The 23999-nt window shown below is 44.6% G+C and overlaps 1 protein-coding gene across 2 annotated transcripts in view; it reads right to left on the bottom strand.

The window, feature by feature from the left end:
* ADCY5 (adenylate cyclase 5) overlaps positions 1-23999 on the bottom strand; it is a 411020-nt gene that overhangs the window by 24000 nt on the left and 363021 nt on the right. For both annotated transcript variants that reach the window (XM_083153598.1, XM_083153599.1), the window contains exons 16-17: positions 8458-8484; positions 2722-2854 (exon numbers count right to left, since the gene is read on the bottom strand). In XM_083153598.1, coding sequence (XP_083009724.1) covers positions 2722-2854; positions 8458-8484 — 160 coding nt within the window. The remainder of the gene's footprint in view (positions 1-2721; positions 2855-8457; positions 8485-23999) is intronic.

The following is a 23999-nucleotide window of genomic DNA, read 5'->3' as shown; positions in this document are numbered from 1 at the left end:
AGTAGATGAGACATACAAGACCTATCGTACAGCGAGGGAGGGGGGCAGAGTAACAAAAAAACGCAACAGCTCAGACACCCTCTTCAACCCACAACCTCGCTACTGCACTTTACAATAACTATACCAGCAGCTACACAGCAAAGGAATAGTAGACAATATACAGAACAGAGGGATCAGTGGATCCGAAACGTGTTAAGCGTGTCTTGCCTGCTCCATTGGACTTTTATCGTTTGCTGGATTCTGTTGGACACTTGTTGCAGTATCATTGAGGTACCCAGATCCGGAACTGGGACCTCTCACCATCTGTACTCCAAGAACCAGGGGATCCAAGCGATTTTTATGCTACATGCTGTTTATTCATTCATAAATTGTAAGTGCACATCTAATAAAACGTTGCTTGTTGTTTGAAGTTATGCACTATGTCCTTTCTCCCATTCTTTATATGGTAAATTCTACTACCGAGGAGTGTGTGGGAAAGAGTGTACTCCTTATTGGATAAAGTGGATGTGATACATTCTACAATCAAGCATTTGTGGATAATACTGGTGACAATTTTTCATATTATTTCCACCTGGGTGCTAATACTGGAGAACACTATCAGCGCTATATTGGTGTGCTAAAACCTCTTTGTCCACATCACTACCCTCTGGGTGTATGGAATGACGCCCCAGCACTACTAATTAAGCAGCAGATAGTCTTATTTTGCGCATATATAACATCAATTTTCTCTGTACAGCTGGAGTTCTGACAATTCACTGCAAGATATGGTCACTGACGACCAACTGAGCACTATCTATATACTGTAATACTGTAAGTTGTGTGTGTTTACCATATTTATTTCCCATTTGTATATGTAGGGGGGCACCAAACTCCAACCTGCCTCCGGGTGACTGAGATGACCTAACACATATGCCTAGAGAGTAGCCTCCTGTAGCCTAACCATAACAAAGTCCATGCAGAATGTTGCCATTTTACATGTTGAGGTGGGGGTATCAAAAGGTCGGAGGACGCGTACCCCCGCACCTCGTGGGCTCGCTGCGCTTGCCACGCTCCGGGTTGGCGTTGATAGTGGGGGTGGCATGGGGGTGCTTTTAACATTGTAAGCACCCATTACGGTGCTTATACAATTAATAATCTTATAGGGGGCCCATTTAACATTGAAAACACCCATTAGGGTGCTTATACAATTTTAAATCGTATACCATTGTATATGGCATACAACGGCATACAGATGGAGCGCCTCTCATTTTTGCTGGTGATGCGCCAGCGCCAGAATCTGGCGGAGAGGTGCCCCATCTGACTGAGATGCGCGTGCGTCTCACACGCACGCGCGTCTCAGTTTCCCGTCGGCGGGGGGACGGGAACCCTGTCCGTCTCCGCTTCAGGTAGACAGACAGGGTTAGGGGGGGGGGGGGGGGGGCGGCGAAGCGGCGGGGACCCGGGGCGACAGTCGGCAAGGCGGTGGGGACACGGGGGAGCCCCGTTGTAAGGCGACACTCACGCATCTCATGCGCGCACGTCCCCTTACGGCGGCTGGCGAGGGATGACGAATCTTCTGCCATCCCCTGCAAGAGCGAGGCCCGCTCTATCTGTACAATGCAATGGTATACGATTTAAAATTGTATAACATCGGCTGCCATTGCGTAACATTGCATCGCATACCATCGTATGGCTTATGGTATGCGATGGGCGCCGTGCTAGGAAACAAGTACCCACTTTTGTTATGGCAAGTGATAACTGATTGTCTTACATATTTTAACATATTGGATAATATTAGCTGATATTTTATTTTATATATATTTTTAAATGTGCCACAAAGTTCTGATGTGCTGTGCAAAGCAGCAATAGAAGAAAGGTAGATATATTAAGTTTATACTGTAACTCACATTCTTATGCATACCTAAAAGTGAGGAACCATAGTACTAATAGGGCGACACAAAGTACATATGAATGCCGGGGTTGGGTGCAAGTATGGTGGTACGGCGTTATGGCATGGGTAATATGCAGGGGTGTAAGCATGAAACATTGAAACCCCTGGCATTGAGCATGAAACCCATAGCAACGAGCATGTAGGTAAGCGGCACTTATGTGGCATATTATGTAGTGAGCATTACAGCGTGTGTTATTATATGTAATGGGCATTACAGAGCGTGGCATAATTGTGTTTGGTATATAACTTGTAATGGACATTACGATGTGTGGTATTATTTGTAATAGGTATTACGGTGTGTGGCATGTGTAATGGGCATTACAGTGTGTGGTATTATTTGTAATAGGTATTACGGTGTGTGGCATGTGTAATGGGCATTACGATGTGGGGCATAATGTGTAATGGGCATTATGGCATGGGTAATAAGTATTGTGACATGTAACAGGCAGTACTGTGTAGATTTTTGCATTATCCCTATTTATGGTTTGTCTGGCTCCTACACTTTGATCCTGCCCCTACATTTTGTGTTCAGGATGCAATGCACAAGCCCAAACAGAAATGTCATCGTGTTCTAAAGTTTTGTTATGTAGCCACTCCCCCTAGTGTCATATAACCACGCCCATTTTCGAAGCACGCCTTCGGCGCCCAGCACGGTACCACTAAGAAATGTTTTCTACTTGCACCACTGATAATAACTGTTAACAATGTTCACTTTGTAAATGTTAATTATGACTACATCCTCACTTCTATAAAGGGGTAATGGGGTAAGGACTAAACTAGAATGCAGATACCTGAAGCTTCCACAGAAAGTCCAGTCTAGCAGTGGATTCCACTTGTTGGGCATGAAGATAAAGGGCCAGCACAAACACAGTGATGATTATAGGGGTGGCAATCTTCAGGGCAACTCTAGAGACATTGTCTGTACTGCAGAGACACAAAAAAATATCTATAATATAGGACATTGCAGTATAAATATACACCACATGACTGTTATGTGCCAATATTACAAATTATATTAATTAGTGTTATTAAAGGTAAAAATTGTTATACAATTTTTTTTTTTTTAATTCAATAATTTTTATTGAAAGTTTTTCATTTTAAAACAACCATATTCCGACATAAACAGAGTATACAAATATCGTATGGGAATAAGCAATATCTTGGGTGCAGACAGGAGAGTATATGCAGAGGTATGGATTAAACAGGATGGGCTCCTTTCAGTGGCGTAACTATGCTGAGGCAGACCCCGCGGTGGCTTGGGGGAGCCAGCACCGACGGGGCGCCTTTAAAATACCCTGCCTGCCCATGCAGGTGCGTGTCAGTGTGTATTGGTCCGCTGCCTGTGTGAGAGCGGTGCCAGCACCAGCTGGGGACATCAGCGGCGGATGTGAAGTACAGAGTACAGGGAGCACGTCGCGTCTCCCTGCTTCCTAACATTCTCTGAGTGACGTGCGTGAGCAGTGCCCGGCCAGCGCCATATTGCCACACTACAATCTGCCTGTTTCGTGGCGGGCAGGGGCGAATATAAGGTGGGTGGCAACCGGGGCACCAAGTCATTTCTGCAGCTGCCAAATACAGAGCAGCTGCTGCAGCATAGCTGGAAACGGAGAAGCTCCGCATCCTCTCGCTCTGCAAGGTGCGTCCTTCTCCTTTCTTCCAGCATCTCTCCCAGCGCGGCGGCGGTGGCTTCTCCTGAGACCAACAGCAGGCTCCACACAGTGAGGTGAGCGGGCACGGGGACAGTTGTAACTTGTGTGGCTGCAAGAGGGAGGGATTGACCGTGATGGAGATGAAGCCCGGAGATGATTAAAAAGGCAGCTGCCTTGCTGTATTGCAGGTCAGCATCACCTATAACAGAGTGGGGAAGTGTCTGGGACTTTGTATATAAGGCATGTTGTGCCTCAGGGGATAGAGGGAAAAGAGGCTGGCTGTGCAGATAAATCTACCCCCCCCCCCCTAACCCGCAGCCTAATCTACTCCCCCTCCCAGAGCCAACCCTCTCCTTTAATAGCTTGAACCCTGACCTTCCCTCCTGCACCCTAAAGCTAACCTCCCTCCCCTCATGCAACCTAACCCTAAATCCTCCCTTCCCTCCCACAGCCTAATCCATGACCTTCGCTTCCATAGCCTAAACCCTAACCTGCACTACCACAGCCTAAACCCTGACATTCCAGCCAGCAGTTTAAGCCCTGACCTTCCTTTCCATAGCCTAACCCTTATCCTCCCCTCCCGTAGCCTAAACACTAAGGTTTCCTCCCGTAGCCTAAACCCTAACCTTTCCTCCCGTAGCCTAAAACCTGATCTTCCGCAGCCTAAACCCTGACCTTCCATCTCACAGCCTAATCCCTGACCTTCCATCTCGCAGCCTAATCCCTGACCTTCCCTCCTGCAGCCTAATCCCTGACCTTCCATCTCACAGCCTAATCCCTGACCTTCCATCTTGCAGCCTAATCCCTGACCTTCCACCTCACAGCCTAATCCCTGACCTTCCCTCTCGCAGCCTAATCTTTCCTCTAAACCCTCCCGCAGCCAAAACGCTAACCTCCCCCTAAATATAATCTTTCCTCCTGCAGCCTAAATCCTAACAACTGTAAGTGGACACTACATATTCTCAGCAGATGTAAGGTGCCACATCAGCAGTCCCCCATCTGGCTACACCAGGGAAGGGCTGTGACTTTTTTTTTATATATATATATATATATATATATATATATATATATATATATATATATATATACATTTTTTTAATATTTAAATGTGGGGGGGGGGGGCGCGAGTGAGTTTTTTGGGTGGGGGGAGCAGAATTTCAAGCTACGCCACTGGCTCCTTTAACCACTATAGCTAGCACATTATGATCCCGGAGGCGCCATCCGGGCATACATAGCAGGAGATAATAGAGCACACCTATAGGGTAAAGATTTGTATGGCACTGCAGTCCCAAATAGGAGAAATATAATGGGAAATAAGTATCAGTCGGAAACTCTATTCTAAACCCAATAATTCTATTACATAAAATAAAATAGACCCCCCACTAAACCCAGATCAACCCCCCCACATAGCCCACCTACCCTGTACAACCCAGCCCCAACTCCCCAGAAAAGAAAAACCTCCCAAAGGACCCAAAACAACCCTCCACATAACCCCCCACCCTGTACTACCCACCCCCAACTTAGGTGTACCTGGAGCCCTATAACCATGCTACCCCTAAACCCTTACTACATTAACTCAACTAGCTAACACCCCCACCCCCCCCTCCCCAGACAATCATAGGATATTGGCCGGATAACTGGTATGGGCAAAAAAAAATAAGATACGTAAATATTATATACTGGACATACTAGTGTGGGAAGAAATATCATATGCCATAGAGACAGAGTCATATAAACGAAACTACTGTATATTACCATTTATAGATCTATAGAGAATATGAGAAACAAACAGTGTATTAGCCAGGATGGAAGGGCCCGAGCCACAGTTTGGTACACCACATTAATCTAGACCATCTACTAACTCAGGAGGAGAAGCAATTTTAGTAAAAGGATTCACACCATCCTCAAACGGAGTATTAGGATAAGTTCCACAGTGGTGGTACGACCATATCCAGCCCAATGCAGAGTATAGCATATAATATTGAGTCAGCCCTGAGCAAGTGACACCAGGCATGAAATAGCAGATCAGGGGCTTAAAGAAAGTTCCAGATACTAGAGCAGGGCCCTGTAGGCCTGAGTCCCGGATCAGCGGAGAGTCAAAAGCCATGTAGCGTACATTGTCACAGTATGTAGACAGGGTGTCTTCAGGTTTGCTCGCCAAAGCATCTTCAGTGTAGGAACGAGAAATATTATCACACCGTGAAGGATCAAACGCCATGGGGTATACAGTGTCGCAACATGTAGTCACGATTACTTCAGGCTTGGCAGCAAGTGCATCGTCTGTATAGGAGCGAGAGACAATATCTCCCCGTGGAGGATCATGAGCCATGGGGCATATGGTGTCACAGCCTGTATTCAGAATGCATTCAGACTTGGTGTCAAATTCAGCAGCAATGTGGGAACGAGAGGTAGTGTCGCACTGTATATCAGACAGTCTGACCACAAGCCTATCCGCAAAGGATGTAATAGCCTGAAGGATATAATGCAGGGAAGCTTCCATCTCAAGCCACTGGGTATAAAAGCAGCAGAAAGACGCCACACACTCTCACCTCTTACAGCAGGGCTTGACTGGATATAGGTCTGGAAAGAGTAGCTGTAGTGTTCACAGCCGTCCAGGTAGATGGACAGTCCAGGATAGGATGTTACCGCCCAGGTGCGTCTCCCACAGAAGTATAAGGCAGCAAAGTTGACGAGAGTCACTGGGCGTCCGTAGCACACACCCGCCAAGATGTCGCTGAGTGTAAAGTGTTAAGCCCGGAGAGGCAGCTTCAGCCGGGTACAGGAGAGCTATGCCGCAACTGCCACAGCCCCGGAGTCACGCGGGCAAGATGGCGCCGGCACTCCCTGCGCGGCCCGCAGCAGCACTACCCTAACGGGAGCACTTCCCACTCTCTCCGCACAGTGAACAGAGAGTGGCCGGCACCCGTCTCTCCCACCCGCTGTGGCACCCAGAGGGGCAGCGGCAGTGTTGCAGCTATGCCTCAGGGGCACAGGAGATCAGCAGCAGTGCCCGGAGCTACAGCGTGGATGTAGGCCGCGGTCCCTTCCACCTCCGGTCCAGCAGACACACGGGCACGGAGATCCAGCAGCGGGGATACAGGACGGTGAGTAGGGTATCCCACAGCCATAGCAGGGGTCAGGATCTTTGGGGGCAGCAAATCAGGATATTTTGCAGGATTTGTGTAGGGAGCTCAGAGGATCTGCTGCCTACTCCATGGATGTCCAGGCCACGCCCCCCAAAAATTGTTATACAATTTGATGTTACAAAACTCAGTTACTTCAGCCTTCAGTGTTGTGGACATTTTTGTCTTTTCTGATAATATAAAAAATGTTCATCTTCTGACTTAAGTACATATTCTCAGATTTCCCAAAAGAGAGAAATCTCAAAAACTTTCCTGGTATAATCACATTCCCTTAAAATAATAGAGGGTACAAGACTTACAGTATAAGACACATTCCTCTTGTCCTCTAAAAGGACAGATTGGGAGCAATCCTATATAATGAAAGATTAATGCTAATCCTCACCTCCATGTGGATAATTCAAGTGTTTTGCATCCTGGTGGTCACTAGATGGAGCAATTTAAGTGTTGTTCTGTTTGGCTGTGTACAGCTGCCGGCGCTGACATTATTTTTAATCTGTTCCATCATTTTGATGTGCTGGGATCTAGTTCATATTATTTAACAAGAAATCTGATGCTTCACTGTCTATATTCAAAACCTAGCACTCAGATCAGCGAGTCCTCATATCAGTGAAATAAATATTATGTAATGTAACAGTTTGGAATAGTCCAACTTGGATGTGTGGTTATTGAAACAATAAAGAAAATGCTAACATTGCTCTGTACCTAAACTAACAATAAAGTTCCCAATGTAAAAAGGGATTACTGACATCAGACCTGTGGTCCTTCACATGGTGTATCAATACATATCACTCCCATCACATATTGTATCAATACATATCACTCCCATCACATGGTGTATCATACATATCACTCCCATCACATGGTGTATCAATACATATCACTCCCATCACATGTTGTATCAATACATATCACTCCCATCACATGGTGTATCATACATATCACTCCCATCACATGGTGTATCAATACATATCACTCCCATCACATGGTGTATCAATACATATCACTCCCATCACATGGTGTATCAATACATATCACTCCCATCACATGGTGTATCAATACATATCACTCACATCACATGGTGTATCAATACACATCACTCCCATCACATGGTGTGTCAATACATATCACTCCCATCACATGGTGTATCAATACATATCACTCCCATCACATGGTGTATCAATACATATCACTCCCATCACATGGTGTATCAATACATATCACTCCCATCACATGGTGTATCAATACATATCACTCCCATCACATGGTGTATCAATACATCACTCCCATCACATGGTGTAGCAATACATATCACTCCCATTACATGGTGTATCAATACATATCACTCCCATCACATGGTGTATCAATACATATCACTCCCATCACATGGTGTGTCAATACATATCACTCCCATCACATGGTGTATCAATACATATCACTCCCATTACATGGTGTGTCAATACATATCACTCCCATCACATGGTGTATCAATACATATCACTACCATCACATGGTGTATCAATAGTATACATATCACTTCCATCACATGGTGTATCAATACATATCACTACCATTACATGGTGTATCAATACATATCACTCCCATCACATGGTATCTCCAAATTAGTAGTATACATGATATATTTGTATCATAAAACTTGTAAGTTACGGACTATTCTGAATGCATTTTGAGTACCACAGAAAATATAATAATATAAATAAAATACTAATTTTCTTACCAGCTCATTGTTGAGTTATGTAGTTGTCTGGAAGAAAAATAATAGAAATAGTGATGATGGTGACAGTGCTATATCTGCAACACTAAGATGGAGAACTGCACAAGTGCTTGTATTTTACTACCTTTTATACATTTACCAAATAAGAAATTTGAAACAGATACATTAAATTATTAAAAATAGCTTTATGCAGTAAAATACAGAGAATTGCACTGACACAGAACAAATATTTTGGCCAGCATTTCTGCCGCACCTTCTCATTACCAAAGAGCAGTAAAAGGCAGAATGGCAGAATCTATCCCTGTTCCCAGGGTTAGACTGGCCCATTGGGGTACAGGGGAAACCCCTGACGGTCCCACCTCCTTCTTTAGGGATCTGGTTCCAGACTGTGCACTTGAATAACAACTTATTGCACTTGACTGTAGTTTATATTATAGTGTATTGCTGTTATAACAATATAGAAAAATGGTATACAGAGTGTGGAAAGTGCTCCTACTAAAAACCTTAAGGAGTTCATCTTATAGTAAGACATACATAAAAACAATCGGAAGACCTTAAATGAATGAATTGGTCAGGATATCCAAGTTTTAAATAGAGACACTTTCTGGCAGGATGCTCATAGCCTTATGTATTCCGTGCTGTGCCCCTAAGATAATGAATTGAATATGTTTTTAATTGAAACAAGTTTAATTCAAAGACCTACATGGTTTATTGAAATGGTCACATACCTTCTAACTGAATAGCACTGTATGATGTGCGCAACAAAAATATCTCAACAGCCATAAATATTTCTTTTTTAGGACTTCCGGTGGGCGGGGCGCCAAGAGCGGCCGCATTTTAGCAAGGCTCCTTCTATCACCAGAAAAATCCACCAGCATCGCTCCCCCATTGCAATATTACTGAACATCACCTACCCCATTGCATACCTCAAACTGTGGGGATTGCGGTGATACCTTTTTGGAGCCAAAAAACTTCATATCCACCAGAGTCCGGCCATCGGCAGTGACGGCCAGCATGACCGCCTAAGCTTGGGCGCGAAACCCGGCGCCGGATTGCAGGTGCTGAAGGGGCTGAAATATAGCCCAACTGGATGCCCACCCGGGGACCGCTGCTTCCCAGCGAGAGGGCACATTCCCCACACTGTGCGACTCCCCTTCGCGCCGCCTACTGGACTCTGGGAGTCGGAATCTCCTGGAGAACGTGCTAGCTGCCGGAGCCTGACCACGAGAACGACGCTGCGCTCCAAGGTACCTTCACTGCTGTCCGCCGGGACCCCGTCCGCCGCTGAACTATCCACCTGCCCCGGCTGCGCCTTCTGTGACGCACTCTTCCTGCCGGAGGGGAGTTGCGTCTGGTTGTCGGCGGTTTGGGCGGGATTGTGGTGCCGGCTGAGCCCCCCGGGGTCGAGGGAGGTATCCCCGTTGTCTGCTCCCCGCGGTGGGACGGAGTAACTTCGCCCCCGCCGCCGCCTCTTGAAGCCTGGACCATTCGGGGCTGCCGTGTGGGGCATTGAACCGGGAGGGTGCTGCCACGCCGTCCCCCTTGCCATTGATGGGGCTCCGTCACGATTATTGCCACCCTGCCTACCCTGACACCTCCCCTGGATTTGTGGCCCTCAGGCTGGGGATCGGACCCACGACCTGGTGGCTGCTGGTGCCGGGAGGGGCAGAACATCCTCCCTTTGTTCCCGACGCTGCTGGATGGAGCGGGGACTCAGTGTTGGCTGGATCTGACGAGAGGCAGGGGGATTGTGCCTGGATTGTGCTTCACATGGTGAGTCAGTGAACTGATATAGTGGGAGCACCCTGCTAAGCCCCCAAGTTACTACACGAGGCCACTATCTCTGGATAGGACTCGGTGACCCATTTGACTGCCCCTACTTAGCCCAAGGATCACTACTCCTACTATCCTCCTGTCGTGGAGACACTTTCTGCTGGACACTACACTGCATAAAACCCTATAACCCTTTAGGGGGAAAGAAGAGGGACAGGGAGACCAATGGTGTGGAAACTGTGGTTCCCTGTGAACTGGGAACTTCCTATTATAGTCTGCACCCCATTGCTTTGAAGTCGCCAGCAGACATTGAACTGAACTTGGTTGCTTCAGACTGGTTGGTATGGGTGTTATATATATTCATTTCTGATCACAACATATTTTCTTCCCTGAAGAATGCTTAACTAATTCTATTGTTTGTTAAACACTAAGTAAATCGTTGTAGTACTGGCTTAATAAGGACTGAAAGTAGCCAGAACAGGAGCTACCTCATTTATATAAAAATAGACAGTGAAATACCTGATCCTGCAGTGCCCTCCAGTGGGGTATTGTAGAACTACACCTATCTATATAAATACCAACAGTTTGGAGGGAAATTGTTACATCTTCTCATATACTGTAGCTATAACCCCTTGATAGCTACTACTGATACAAATCCGCACCTAGGTGCACATATACTGTTATTGGGAATTTACTGTATCTAAGTTAAGATTCGCAGAGGTGAAACTATCAAGCCAAATCTGTATCCTTTGGATCCGTAGTCAATACCCTCAACCTTACAGATATACTTAAAGTCATAGGTAGAGTTGGAAGACTCACTAGGATCAATAGACTATATAGACTTAGTCTCAATGTAACAATTTGGCCTACTAAAGAGGTAATATAATTATTTTATTAAGTTCTACTTGAAACACACACCACAATGGTCCATGATACTGTTCACCTGGGCCCCATGACATTCTGATAGGTAGTGTGGAGTTGCCACCCCTGTGTAGTCCTAGCTTCAGTTGTTCATCATTTTAACACCATCTGCTCTATTATCCTACTCTGAAGAATAATTATTAGACCACTTGTAGTGATTGATAATTAGGGGAGCCCTCGGGGTATGGAAAAATACCTCTGAAGGCTACACCTGTTAAGTCCAATCTTGGCCCCAAGAACAAAAAAATGGTTAAAAAACCCACCGGCGAAACCAGCTCCCCCTTCTCCATCATCTAGTGACGTAATGGAAGGCGACAATGAGGAGCCCTTGGCCTCAGCCAGGCGGGAACCCTCCACAATAGCGGAGATGGCCCATGAGATCTCCAAAATTTTGATGCCCCTGCTAGATAAAAAACTGGACACCCTCCAGTCCTCATTTGATGCAGCACTAGCAAAAATAGATTCTAATACCACTAGAATCGTCACCTTAGAAAACAGAGTCAGTGAAGTGGAAGACCAGGCACAGGAATCCCAGAGAAATATAACTTCTAATTCAGACATGGTTAAGGTAGATGGCTAAGGTAGATGATTTGGAGAATCGAAATAGAGGAGGGAATCTGAGGTTTATAGGTGTCCCGGAACAGGTCACGGGCCAACTATTGACCGATCTTGTCTCTGCTACCATACCGGGGATTCTGGGGATCTCGGACATTTCCCTACTACCACATGTGGAAAGGGTACATAGGGTCGGGCCAGAGAGGGCAGCTAACAATGCAAGATCAAGACCAGTTATTGCAAAATACTTAGATTATAGGATGAAGGAAAGAATCCTACTGGCCTATCGTAAAAAAACATCACTGGAGGTTGATGGAAATAGAATCTTGATTTTTCAAGACTTTTCCGCAACGGTTACCCAAAAAAGACGGGAGTTCTCTGAGGTATGCAAATGGCTCCATGACCATACTATAAAATTTGCGCTGCTATATCCTGCCAAATTGAGGGTAGATGATAATGGTCAAACCAGATTCTTCATTGATCCACTACAAGCCAAAACACACTTTGGTATAGGAGCTAATGAAGCTCGGTCCCCTAATAGGTGAAACAAATGTTATACAAGTGGTCACTGTAATTGAAATAAAAATAACAGGGAGTGGCGACTGCCACGGTTTCTTTACTATTATTATGGGATTGTTTGTTTAAAAGTTGGCTAGCGTCGTAAAACTCGATGCACGCCAGGAGTTACCGGTTCATGAGAACTATAATTCAAAAATGTTTAAAGCACATCACCTACCCCATTGCATACCTCAAACTGTGGGGATTGCGGTGATACCTTTTTGGAGCCAAAAAACTTCATATCCACCAGAGTCCGGCCATCGGCAGTGACGGCCAGCATGACCGCCTAAGCTTGGGCGCGAAACCCGGCGCCGGATTGCAGGTGCTGAAGGGGCTGAAATATAGCCCAACTGGATGCCCACCCGGGGACCGCTGCTTCCCAGCGAGAGGGCACATTCCCCACACTGTGCGACTCCCCTTCGCGCCGCCTACTGGACTCTGGGAGTCGGAATCTCCTGGAGAACGTGCTAGCTGCCGGAGCCTGACCACGAGAACGACGCTGCGCTCCAAGGTACCTTCACTGCTGTCCGCCGGGACCCCGTCCGCCGCTGAACTATCCACCTGCCCCGGCTGCGCCTTCTGTGACGCACTCTTCCTGCCGGAGGGGAGTTGCGTCTGGTTGTCGGCGGTTTGGGCGGGATTGTGGTGCCGGCTGAGCCCCCCGGGGTCGAGGGAGGTATCCCCGTTGTCTGCTCCCCGCGGTGGGACGGAGTAACTTCGCCCCCGCCGCCGCCTCTTGAAGCCTGGACCATTCGGGGCTGCCGTGTGGGGCATTGAACCGGGAGGGTGCTGCCACGCCGTCCCCCTTGCCATTGATGGGGCTCCGTCACGATTATTGCCACCCTGCCTACCCTGACACCTCCCCTGGATTTGTGGCCCTCAGGCTGGGGATCGGACCCACGACCTGGTGGCTGCTGGTGCCGGGAGGGGCAGAACATCCTCCCTTTGTTCCCGACGCTGCTGGATGGAGCGGGGACTCAGTGTTGGCTGGATCTGACGAGAGGCAGGGGGATTGTGCCTGGATTGTGCTTCACATGGTGAGTCAGTGAACTGATATAGTGGGAGCACCCTGCTAAGCCCCCAAGTTACTACACGAGGCCACTATCTCTGGATAGGACTCGGTGACCCATTTGACTGCCCCTACTTAGCCCAAGGATCACTACTCCTACTATCCTCCTGTCGTGGAGACACTTTCTGCTGGACACTACACTGCATAAAACCCTATAACCCTTTAGGGGGAAAGAAGAGGGACAGGGAGACCAATGGTGTGGAAACTGTGGTTCCCTGTGAACTGGGAACTTCCTATTATAGTCTGCACCCCATTGCTTTGAAGTCGCCAGCAGACATTGAACTGAACTTGGTTGCTTCAGACTGGTTGGTATGGGTGTTATATATATTCATTTCTGATCACAACATATTTTCTTCCCTGAAGAATGCTTAACTAATTCTATTGTTTGTTAAACACTAAGTAAATCGTTGTAGTACTGGCTTAATAAGGACTGAAAGTAGCCAGAACAGGAGCTACCTCATTTATATAAAAATAGACAGTGAAATACCTGATCCTGCAGTGCCCTCCAGTGGGGTATTGTAGAACTACACCTATCTATATAAATACCAACAGTTTGGAGGGAAATTGTTACATCTTCTCATATACTGTAGCTATAACCCCTTGATAGCTACTACTGATACAAATCCGCACCTAGGTGCACATATACTGTTATTGGGAATTTACTGTATCTAAGTTAAGATTCGCAGAGGTGAAACTATCAAGCCAAATCTGTATCCTTTGGATCCGTAGTCAATACCCTCAACCTTACAGATATACTTAAAGTCATAGGTAGAGTTGGAAGACTCACTAGGATCAATAGACTATATAGACTTAGTCTCAATGTAACAATTTGGCCTACTAAAGAGGTAATATAATTATTTTATTAAGTTCTACTTGAAACACACGCCACAATGGTCCATGATACTGTTCACCTGGGCCCCATGACATTCTGATAGGTAGTGTGGAGTTGCCACCCCTGTGTAGTCCTAGCTTCAGTTGTTCATCATTTTAACACCATCTGCTCTATTATCCTACTCTGAAGAATAATTATTAGACCACTTGTAGTGATTGATAATTAGGGGAGCCCTCGGGGTATGGAAAAATACCTCTGAAGGCTACACCTGTTAAGTCCAATCTTGGCCCCAAGAACAAAAAAATGGTTAAAAAACCCACCGGCGAAACCAGCTCCCCCTTCTCCATCATCTAGTGACGTAATGGAAGGCGACAATGAGGAACCCTCGCCCTTGGCCTCAGCCAGGCGGGAACCCTCCACAATAGCGGAGATGGCCCATGAGATCTCCAAAATTTTGATGCCCCTGCTAGATAAAAAACTGGACACCCTCCAGTCCTCATTTGATGCAGCACTAGCAAAAATAGATTCTAATACCACTAGAATCGTCACCTTAGAAAACAGAGTCAGTGAAGTGGAAGACCAGGCACAGGAATCCCAGAGAAATATAACTTCTAATTCAGACATGGTTGCCTCGCTGATGGCTAAGGTAGATGATTTGGAGAATCGAAATAGAGGAGGGAATCTGAGGTTTATAGGTGTCCCGGAACAGGTCACGGGCCAACTATTGACCGATCTTGTCTCTGCTACCATACCGGGGATTCTGGGGATCTCGGACATTTCCCTACTACCACATGTGGAAAGGGTACATAGGGTCGGGCCAGAGAGGGCAGCTAACAATGCAAGATCAAGACCAGTTATTGCAAAATACTTAGATTATAGGATGAAGGAAAGAATCCTACTGGCCTATCGTAAAAAAACATCACTGGAGGTTGATGGAAATAGAATCTTGATTTTTCAAGACTTTTCCGCAACGGTTACCCAAAAAAAGACGGGAGTTCTCTGAGGTATGCAAATGGCTCCATGACCATACTATAAAATTTGCGCTGCTATATCCTGCCAAATTGAGGGTAGATGATAATGGTCAAACCAGATTCTTCATTGATCCACTACAAGCCAAAACACACTTTGGTATAGGAGCTAATGAAGCTCGGTCCCCTAATAGGTGAAACAAATGTTATACAAGTGGTCACTGTAATTGAAATAAAAATAACAGGGAGTGGCGACTGCCACGGTTTCTTTACTATTATTATGGGATTGTTTGTTTAAAAGTTGGCTAGCGTCGTAAAACTCGATGCACGCCAGGAGTTACCGGTTCATGAGAACTATAATTCAAAAATGTTTAAAGCACAGTCAGTTTTTTGGTTTGGTTAACATTATGTATGTATTTGTATGCTCTCCCCCATTGGCCCACATCTGTATAGGTAAGACAGCTCATATGGCCTTTCGCACGCGTGCCCTGCTGGCTGGGACAGGGGCAAACGTGCATCAGTCTCAATTAAACCTAACTAGACATCATTGGAGGAAGGGCATTGGTTAAATATGTCTGGAATAAATGATCCTACCCCTGGGGGTGTCGGGATTGACTCCTTGAAACTGTTATCCTGGAACTTTGGGGGTCTTAATTCAGTGGTTAAGAGAAAACGAGTAGTGACACACATTAAAAGGCTCGCGCCAGCCATCACATTTCTACAGGAAACCCATTGGAGGGAGGGTGATGTTACCACGTTAAGGGCTCCGTGGACAGGGCAGTGTATTACGGCTAACTTTTGCAAGAAAGCTAGAGGAGTAGCCATAGTGTTCCATAGGGACTTGCAATACACAATTCTATCTAGTGTGGCAGATCCAAATGGAAGATACATAATATTAAATGTGGAGTTGTGGGGATCAAAATACACTTTCGTGAACATTTATGCCCCTAATGTTGCACCACAAGATTTTTTTGGAGAAATAACAACATTACTTGCACAACGTACCAACTTCCCCTTAATAGTAGCTGGAGACTTTAATTCAGTAGAAAACCCGCTAATTGACAGACAACCATCACCACGTCAAATTAATCAAATAATCTGGAACCAATTCCAATCATTTAAAGTAACCCTACAACTTACAGATGCATGGAGATTGTTAAACGCTTCGGATAACCAGTATACATTCTACTCTGCAGCACATCAATCCTGGTCACGCATTGATGCTATCTACCTATCTGATCCTTTAATAGCCAGAGTACTTAAAACTGATATACACCCAATATTGATATCGGACCATGCACCCGTGACAATTTCCCTTACCCTCCCTAGTAATTACAGAGGCCCTGCACACTGGCGGTTCCCCGCATATCTATATAATTCAGGAAAATTTAAAGATTTTATAATGGCCAATTGGATGAACTACCAAGATGACAACATAGACGCCTGGGACACACCCACTATTTTCTGGGGGGCATCAAAGGCAGTGCTGAGGGGCGCTAGAGTACGTGGCACGACATCGAAAGGCAGCCAAGGCGACCTATGATAGATTGCTTAGCAAGTTAACTGACGCACTTAATAATTATATTAACAAACCTAAGTCGCACACCCGCGACGCATATTTGCAAGCTAAACAACTACTTGATACGCATCTGCTAGAACAGGCTAAGAAAGACGTGGTATACACGAAACACAAATTTTATAGGTGGGGTAACAAGGCTGGCAAGCTTTTGGCTACCATGTCTAAGCCACGATACAGAAAAAATTATTTCACAGCCATACGTGATCCTATATATGGAAATCTACTGACTAATACGGCAGATATTATTTCTGGGTTTGAAAACTACTTCACAAAGCTTTATACGGACTCTGTTGTAGACCCCATTAGGCAGGATTTTCTTTTCAAAGATCTTAATTTACCAGAATTATCTCAAACACAGACAGATTCACTTACCGTTCCCATAACAATCACTGAGGTCACTGCAGCCATCTCCACGTTACACCTAGGAAAATCGCCTGGCCCTGATGGCCTATCTAATGAATATTTTAAGATGTTACAGCATCAGGTGGCCCCAGCTCTTGTAGAGTTATACATCGACCTCCTTCAGAATTGTACCCCGTTCCCTCACCTCACAAACACTAATACGGTTCTAATACCCAAGCCGCATAGAGACCCCCAACTAATAGAATCATACAGGCCGATCAGCCTAATTAATACTGACATCAAGCTCTTAGCTAAAATATTAGCAAACAGAATGCAGAGCGTACTCCCACACCTGATCTCATATAGTCAATTAGGATTTATTCGCGGCAGGCACTCTGTAAGGGGTATAAGGACAGCAATTGCTGCAGTGGCAGCGTCATCTTTAACAAAGACGCATAATAACATTCTACTGAGCCTAGACACAGTCAAGGCTTTTGACACGGTTCTTTGGCCGCATCTTTTTATGACCCTTGAAAAAAGAGGATTTTAACGAAATTTTTATAAACTTTATTAAATATTTATACACATCACCCATGACTAGAATCATAGTTAATGGTACGTGTAGTGCGCCTGTGGAAATGCATAGGGGAACCCGACAGGGCTGCCCCCTATCACCATTACTATTCAATTTAGCATTAGACCCCTTTCTGCGCCTCTTAGAATCTGACACAACCTTTAAAGGAATATCTGTGGGTGCCAAGGTAGTTAAATTAACCGCATTTGCGGATGATGTGCTTTTATATATTTCAAACCCATTAGAGTCCCTTGCCCATATTTTCGATTTATTTGGGATCTTTGAAGAGGTATCAGGTTTTGCAATCAACATGAATAAATCCATAGCTCTTTCTTTAACTGCCAAACCTTTTCCCTGTGAGTTCCTAGAAGGGGTCTCCATAAAATGGGCAACCGACTCACTTACATATTTAGGAACTCAGATACACTGTCAGTTATTAAATTTGTATAGACTAAATTATACCCCCTTGTTCCAGCAAATATATAGTTAGCTGGAAAGTTGGAAGAATTTACCAATCTTTTACCTAGGTCGAATAAACCTAATTAAAATGGTATTGTTTCCAAGAATAATGTATCCACTACAGGCGCTACCATTATTTATTTCCCCAAAAGATATAAAAACCCTTAATCAAAACTTTAGGAATTTCATATGGAAAGGGGGAAGGCCCAAACTGAGCCTGGTGAAACTTCAACAACCTAAATGGAATGGTGGAGTCGGCCTACCAGATATAAGGCAGTATAACAAGGCAGCAATGTTTCGATACGTTTCAGACTGGGTGTCGGGATGTGAGGGTTACACATGTACTACGCTGGAGAGGGAGCTGGTAGAGGGGAGATGCCTCCTGTCGTTCTTACATCTCCACGATCAGGAGGTTTCCTCACATGTAAAAGAAAACCCATTATTATGGAACACCAAAAAAACGTGGCACTGGGTGAGACACCAAATGGGTCTCAACTCATATAAATCAGTGTACCTTCCACTCTTGAATAACCCAGACTTTCAGGATGGTAAGGCCGCATATCCTTTCAATATTTGGAGGGCAGGCGGGATCACCACACTTAGTGCCCTAGTGGATCGACCATTGAAAAAAATATTGACATACACGGAGGCGGTGGAAAAATATCCTTGTTTAGCGGGATATCCCTTGGCCTTCTTACAGGTTAAACACTACCTTAGTTCGGTTACCCGTCGGTTCTCTAATAGCGATTGGAGTAATCCAATATATACTATGCTGCTCCAAGGTCCTTTGGAAAAAAAGGCTATAACTCGTTACTATCAGCACTTCAGGACTATATTGGATTACTCCAAATCAGGGACGGGATTGATGCAGTGGACCTCAAAGTTTCCAGATTATGAAGTAGAAGATCTTGTTAAGGCGCTAACCATATCCTGTACGACAATATCTTCAACTATGTATGTTGAAATGTTCCTCAATATCTATCACAGAGCGTATATATCTCCTCATAGGAGTTATCTTATGGGTAACAAAGAAACCAGCGCATGCTACAGATATGGGGAGCTGGAGGCTGATCTCTACCATTGTTTTTGGGCATGCCCGGTAGTAAGGGGATTCTGGAATCAAATAAGGAGGTATGTGGAATCTCAATTAATGAATTATGTACCATTGACTGCTGAGTGGGAAATACTAGAGATAATCCCACCAAATTTAAGAGCAAGCAAAGGAGGTAGAAGGCTACTTCTGGCCATCAGTGCAGCAGCCCGAAAAACAATTCTGCAAGAGTGGACGTCCACATCCGCTCCGTCTCTTCCATTATTTAAATGCAAATGATTCTATTTGTTTAGAATGGACTGGGTGGAAACGACCCTAAGCAAGGAGTCTAGAGTGGAATTTTTTTTTCAAATGTGGGAAAGTTATATCAACACACTGTCCATAGATATTAGGAGGCAAATTCAGGAAAGCATGAAACATACATCATGGTTTCTACTGCGGTCTCTGACAGAAGATCCTCCAATAGATCTTGGGCAGTAGTGCCGAAGTGGGTGCGAGGGGGTGGGGGTCATGGGGGAGAGAGCATTATTATATTGTCATTTTTTATGTTTTATTTGTTCTGATGTTTGCAACCGATACATGAGCAACTAAATACTTGATATATAATCTGTATGTGATATGTAACAACAGACATGAGACGAATTGCACTAAGAAGTCAAAGTAAGAATTTTTATTTTGTAAAATAAAAAAAAAATGTTATTGATACACCGAAATTTGTATGGAAACTCTGTATTCTCTAATGTACAAACTACATCCATGTTCACATATGTATCATATACAGTAGGAGCAAGTTTCATCTTTGCTCCTTTGGTCATGGCTAGCCATGGCTATTTTATTGTTCTCAGCTGCAATACAATACGTATTGCAGCTGAGAACAATAGAATAGCCATGGCTAGCCATGGCTAGCCATGACCAAAGGAGCAAAGATGAAGCTTGCTCCTACTGTATTGACTGGCTGAATAAAAAGATTAAAAAAAATATATATATATTTCTTTTTTATATTTGGAAGACCTTGATCCCCTATAGAATGCCAAATAAAAGAAAAGTTTGCCGTTTTAGGGCCTTATTTTGGTTCATTCTTTCTGACAAAATCCTTCTTAGATGGACAAAACCATGTGCACTGCAGGGGGGGCAGATGTAACATGTGCAGAGAGAATTAGATTTGGGTGAGTAATTTTGTTTCTGTGCAGGGAAAATACTGACTGCTTTATTTTTACACTGCAATATAGATCTCACTTTGAAGTAAAACCCCACCCAAATCTAATTCTCTCTGCACAAGTAACACCTGCCCCACCTGCAGTGCACATGGTTTTGCCCATCTAAGAAGGATTTTGTCAAAAAGAATGAACCAAAATAAGGCCCATAGAGACAAATACTCAGACAAATAATTATATTCTAAAAAACTCTTTTGAGAAATCTCTAATTACATACCTCAAAAGGTAAATTGATCTTACACAGGTCCTTTACTCATTCAAGGAGTCACTAGGCCTATCACCAGGCCTCCACCGGAAGGGGACAGGTTTTAGGTGGGCTGTAATAATAACCTATGTATAACATGGGTCATTATGATATACTACCATGTGGATACTCAGTCAGTTAGCTTATACAATTTCACACAAAATGATAGATAGATTACAGACCTATTCACGTAATTCAACAATTAGACAATTTCTATAAGTGCCAGGGAAAGTAACCTATAAATAGTATGGGTCAATTACTATGGGCATACAAACATTAAAAAAACATCAAATCATCAGAAAAACTTTTTATAAAAAAAATATTTTTATAAATAAGGCAATTCACAGGTGTAATAATACAAATGAGGAAAACCTATAGCAGAAACCTGTGTTATGGGCTGTTCAAAGTAAGCAAAAGTGTATACAAACATTAGGAAAGTGTCATCACCTTGAAACCAGGAGATCTGTTCATCAGTCAGGCACTGCAGTCAGGCACTGCAAAAGTCAGGCGCTGCAAGATTGAATTGGCTTTCTCCCTCTCTGGGATCGTATAATGCCCAGTTATGACATCACTTCCTGATTCATTAGTAAGATTCAATTAAATAAGGTGTTTAGGACTAATAGTGTACTAATGAACTTAGGCATTATGAATAAATTGTGCCTATTTAATCGACTAATATTAGATATGTTATACAAGCTATTTATTTAAATAGCTATTAGGTGCTTGAAGTGTGTGGGCACCCAGTGTCTTTTGGGTACCCATCATTTCCTGCGTGTGATTTATACTACCTATATTGCAATATTGCTTAATCTTATAATCATTGGTGTTGCCAGTGGAGGCTGCCACAGACCACCTAATGTGGTCTGATCCCCCTCTCAAGAAGAGACTCTTTTTTAGATATTTCATCAAGATTATTTGAGTCCTGATGGGCTTAATGAGACTATAGATATAGTCTCTTTTTTATGAAATTCTGTTGCTAGCAACCCAATGTTAACACCACAATATTTAAATTTAGAGATGTTTCATTAACCTAAAATTCGGTATTATTGTAAAAATGAGGCAGAATTATCTAGTAGTCTGAGACTTTAAACAGTCTCCAATCTTTTATCAAATAGAAGTATAGGTTATGCACAATGTAGTTATTGATATTAGTTATTGGAGTTAGTTATTGGAGTTATTTTTAATTTGTCCACTAATATTTTGACAATAAAAAAGTTTTGAGAAAAAAATAGGTGATTAAGGGGATAAAATATATGGGATGCGGTCATTTGGTCTACAGCATGATGGTCAACAGTCATTAGGTCGACACCATTAGGTTGACACGGGAAAAGGTCGACATGGGAAAAGGTCAACATAGTTCTAAGTCGAAAGGTCATTAGTTCAACAGGTCATTAGTTCAACAGTGTTTAGGTCGACAGTGGGGTTTTTCACTGTTTTTTGAGCCAACCTGCCGACAGGCGGTATTTCATGCCCTACCATCCACTGGGGCTTGGTGGATAAATAAAATAGTGTGCCGAGCGTAGCAAAGCACCATGCCCGACGCATTGCGGGCGCAGCGAGCGATGCGAGTGGATGTGGTGCAATTTAAAATGTGAAAATGTCGACTGTGTTGACATTCAGGTAAAAAAAATTGTGAAAAACCCCATGTCGACCTTTTGACTGTTGACCTAGACATTGTCGAACTAATGACCTGTCGAACTAATGACCTTTCGAACTAGAACCATGTCGACCTAGAACCATGTCGGTCTTTTCCCATGTCGACCTAATGGTGTTGACCTAATGACTGTCGACCATCATGCTGTAGACCAAATGATCCCAACCCAAATATATCACCTGTATCGAATTACACCTACATTCCCTTTTCTCTATTTCTTTGACCTAGAATTCCATTTCTCACCACAAGATGGCACTATGGTATACATTTTATTTAGGATATTTACTATGATATTTAGGATATTTAGGATATTTGTATGTATGTTTTCTATTAAGGATAAATTAATTCACAGTTTAAATTGTACAGGATAATATATGTAGATTTATACTTTTTGGCCATTTGGTAAGGTTAATATTTCTCCCACTTCATTTAGGAAACATTCCCCAGCTCCTGACACTTACGGTCATTGGAACGCACTTCCAGTTGCGGTGAAACGCAACCAGGACGTGTTAGCCCCGATCAGTGTGGTGCCAGTAGCCGGCGATCGGAGACAGGAGGGGGGATCAGACCACATTAGGTAGTCTGTGGCAGCATCCACTGGCACTCACAAAGATTATATAGATTATAAGATTAAGCAATAGCGCAATATAGGTAGTATCAATCACACGCAGAGAATGGTGGGTGCCCACACACGTCAAGCACCTAACAGCTATTTAAAGAAATAGCGGTACTTATGTATTATCTGGGCTCCCATGTTAATTGCACCCCATTTTTTCATACCCCTACTATCCAACTACGCATAGAGTTGATTTTATATAGTGTGGCGAGCACAGCGAGCCACTGTGCCCGAAGCATGGCGAGCGCAGCGAGCCCCGTGAGGGGACGCGGTCTCATAAGAAAAACGGAAGCCCAGATATTACATAAGTACCGAAATAGCTTGCAAAACACAGCTAATATTAGTGGATTAAATAGGTACAATTTAAGGTACTTGTTTCCTAGCACGGCCACAACGATCATGATCGTGGGCATCGTGAGGAAAAATCGGGGGTCGCGTCGGTACCATCGCACCCGATTTTTTAGTGCATGCGATGGTACCGACGCGATGCCCGCGTGTTCCCCATAGGTAACAATGTTAAATGCCTCAATTTACCCACGATGCCCCCGATTTCTCATAGGAATCAATGTTAAATGGCTCAATTTACCCAAATCATCATAGGGAACAATGGTAAATGGGCCAGAAAACCCCAAAAACACCCCTGAACAGTGAAATGTCCCCCCAAAAGTAGTTTACACCACCCCACGATCAACGCGAACCCGAAGCGTGGCGGCGGTACGTGTCCTCCGACCTTTTCATACCCCCACTATTCACGTCGGCGTGGAGTTGAGAATAGAATAGTGTGGCGAGCGCAGCGAGCCACCGAGCCCGAAGCGTGGCGAGCGCAGCGAGCCCCGCGAGGGGACGCGGATACCTGTGAAGGCCGCGAAGGGACGAGTTTACCTGTGAAGGTATCCGCGTCCCCTCGCGGGGCTCGCTGCGCTCGCCACGCTTCAGGCACGGTGGCTCGCTGCGCTCGCCACACTATTCTATTCTCAACTCCACGCCGACGTGGATAGTGGGGGTATGAAAAGGTCGGAGGACCGTACCGCCTCCCTTCGCGGGCTCGCTGCGCTCGCCACGCTTCGGGTTCGCGTTGATCGTGGGGTGGCGTCAACTACTTTTGGGGGGACATTTCACGGTTCAGGGGTGTTTTT

Source organism: Crinia signifera, chromosome 7, assembly GCF_055691185.1.
Source record: "Crinia signifera chromosome 7, ASM5569118v1, whole genome shotgun sequence".
Classification (NCBI taxonomy): domain Eukaryota; kingdom Metazoa; phylum Chordata; class Amphibia; order Anura; family Myobatrachidae; genus Crinia; species Crinia signifera.
The sequence above is the reverse complement of the archived record's forward strand: the minus strand, read 5'-3'. Positions and strand labels throughout refer to the sequence as shown.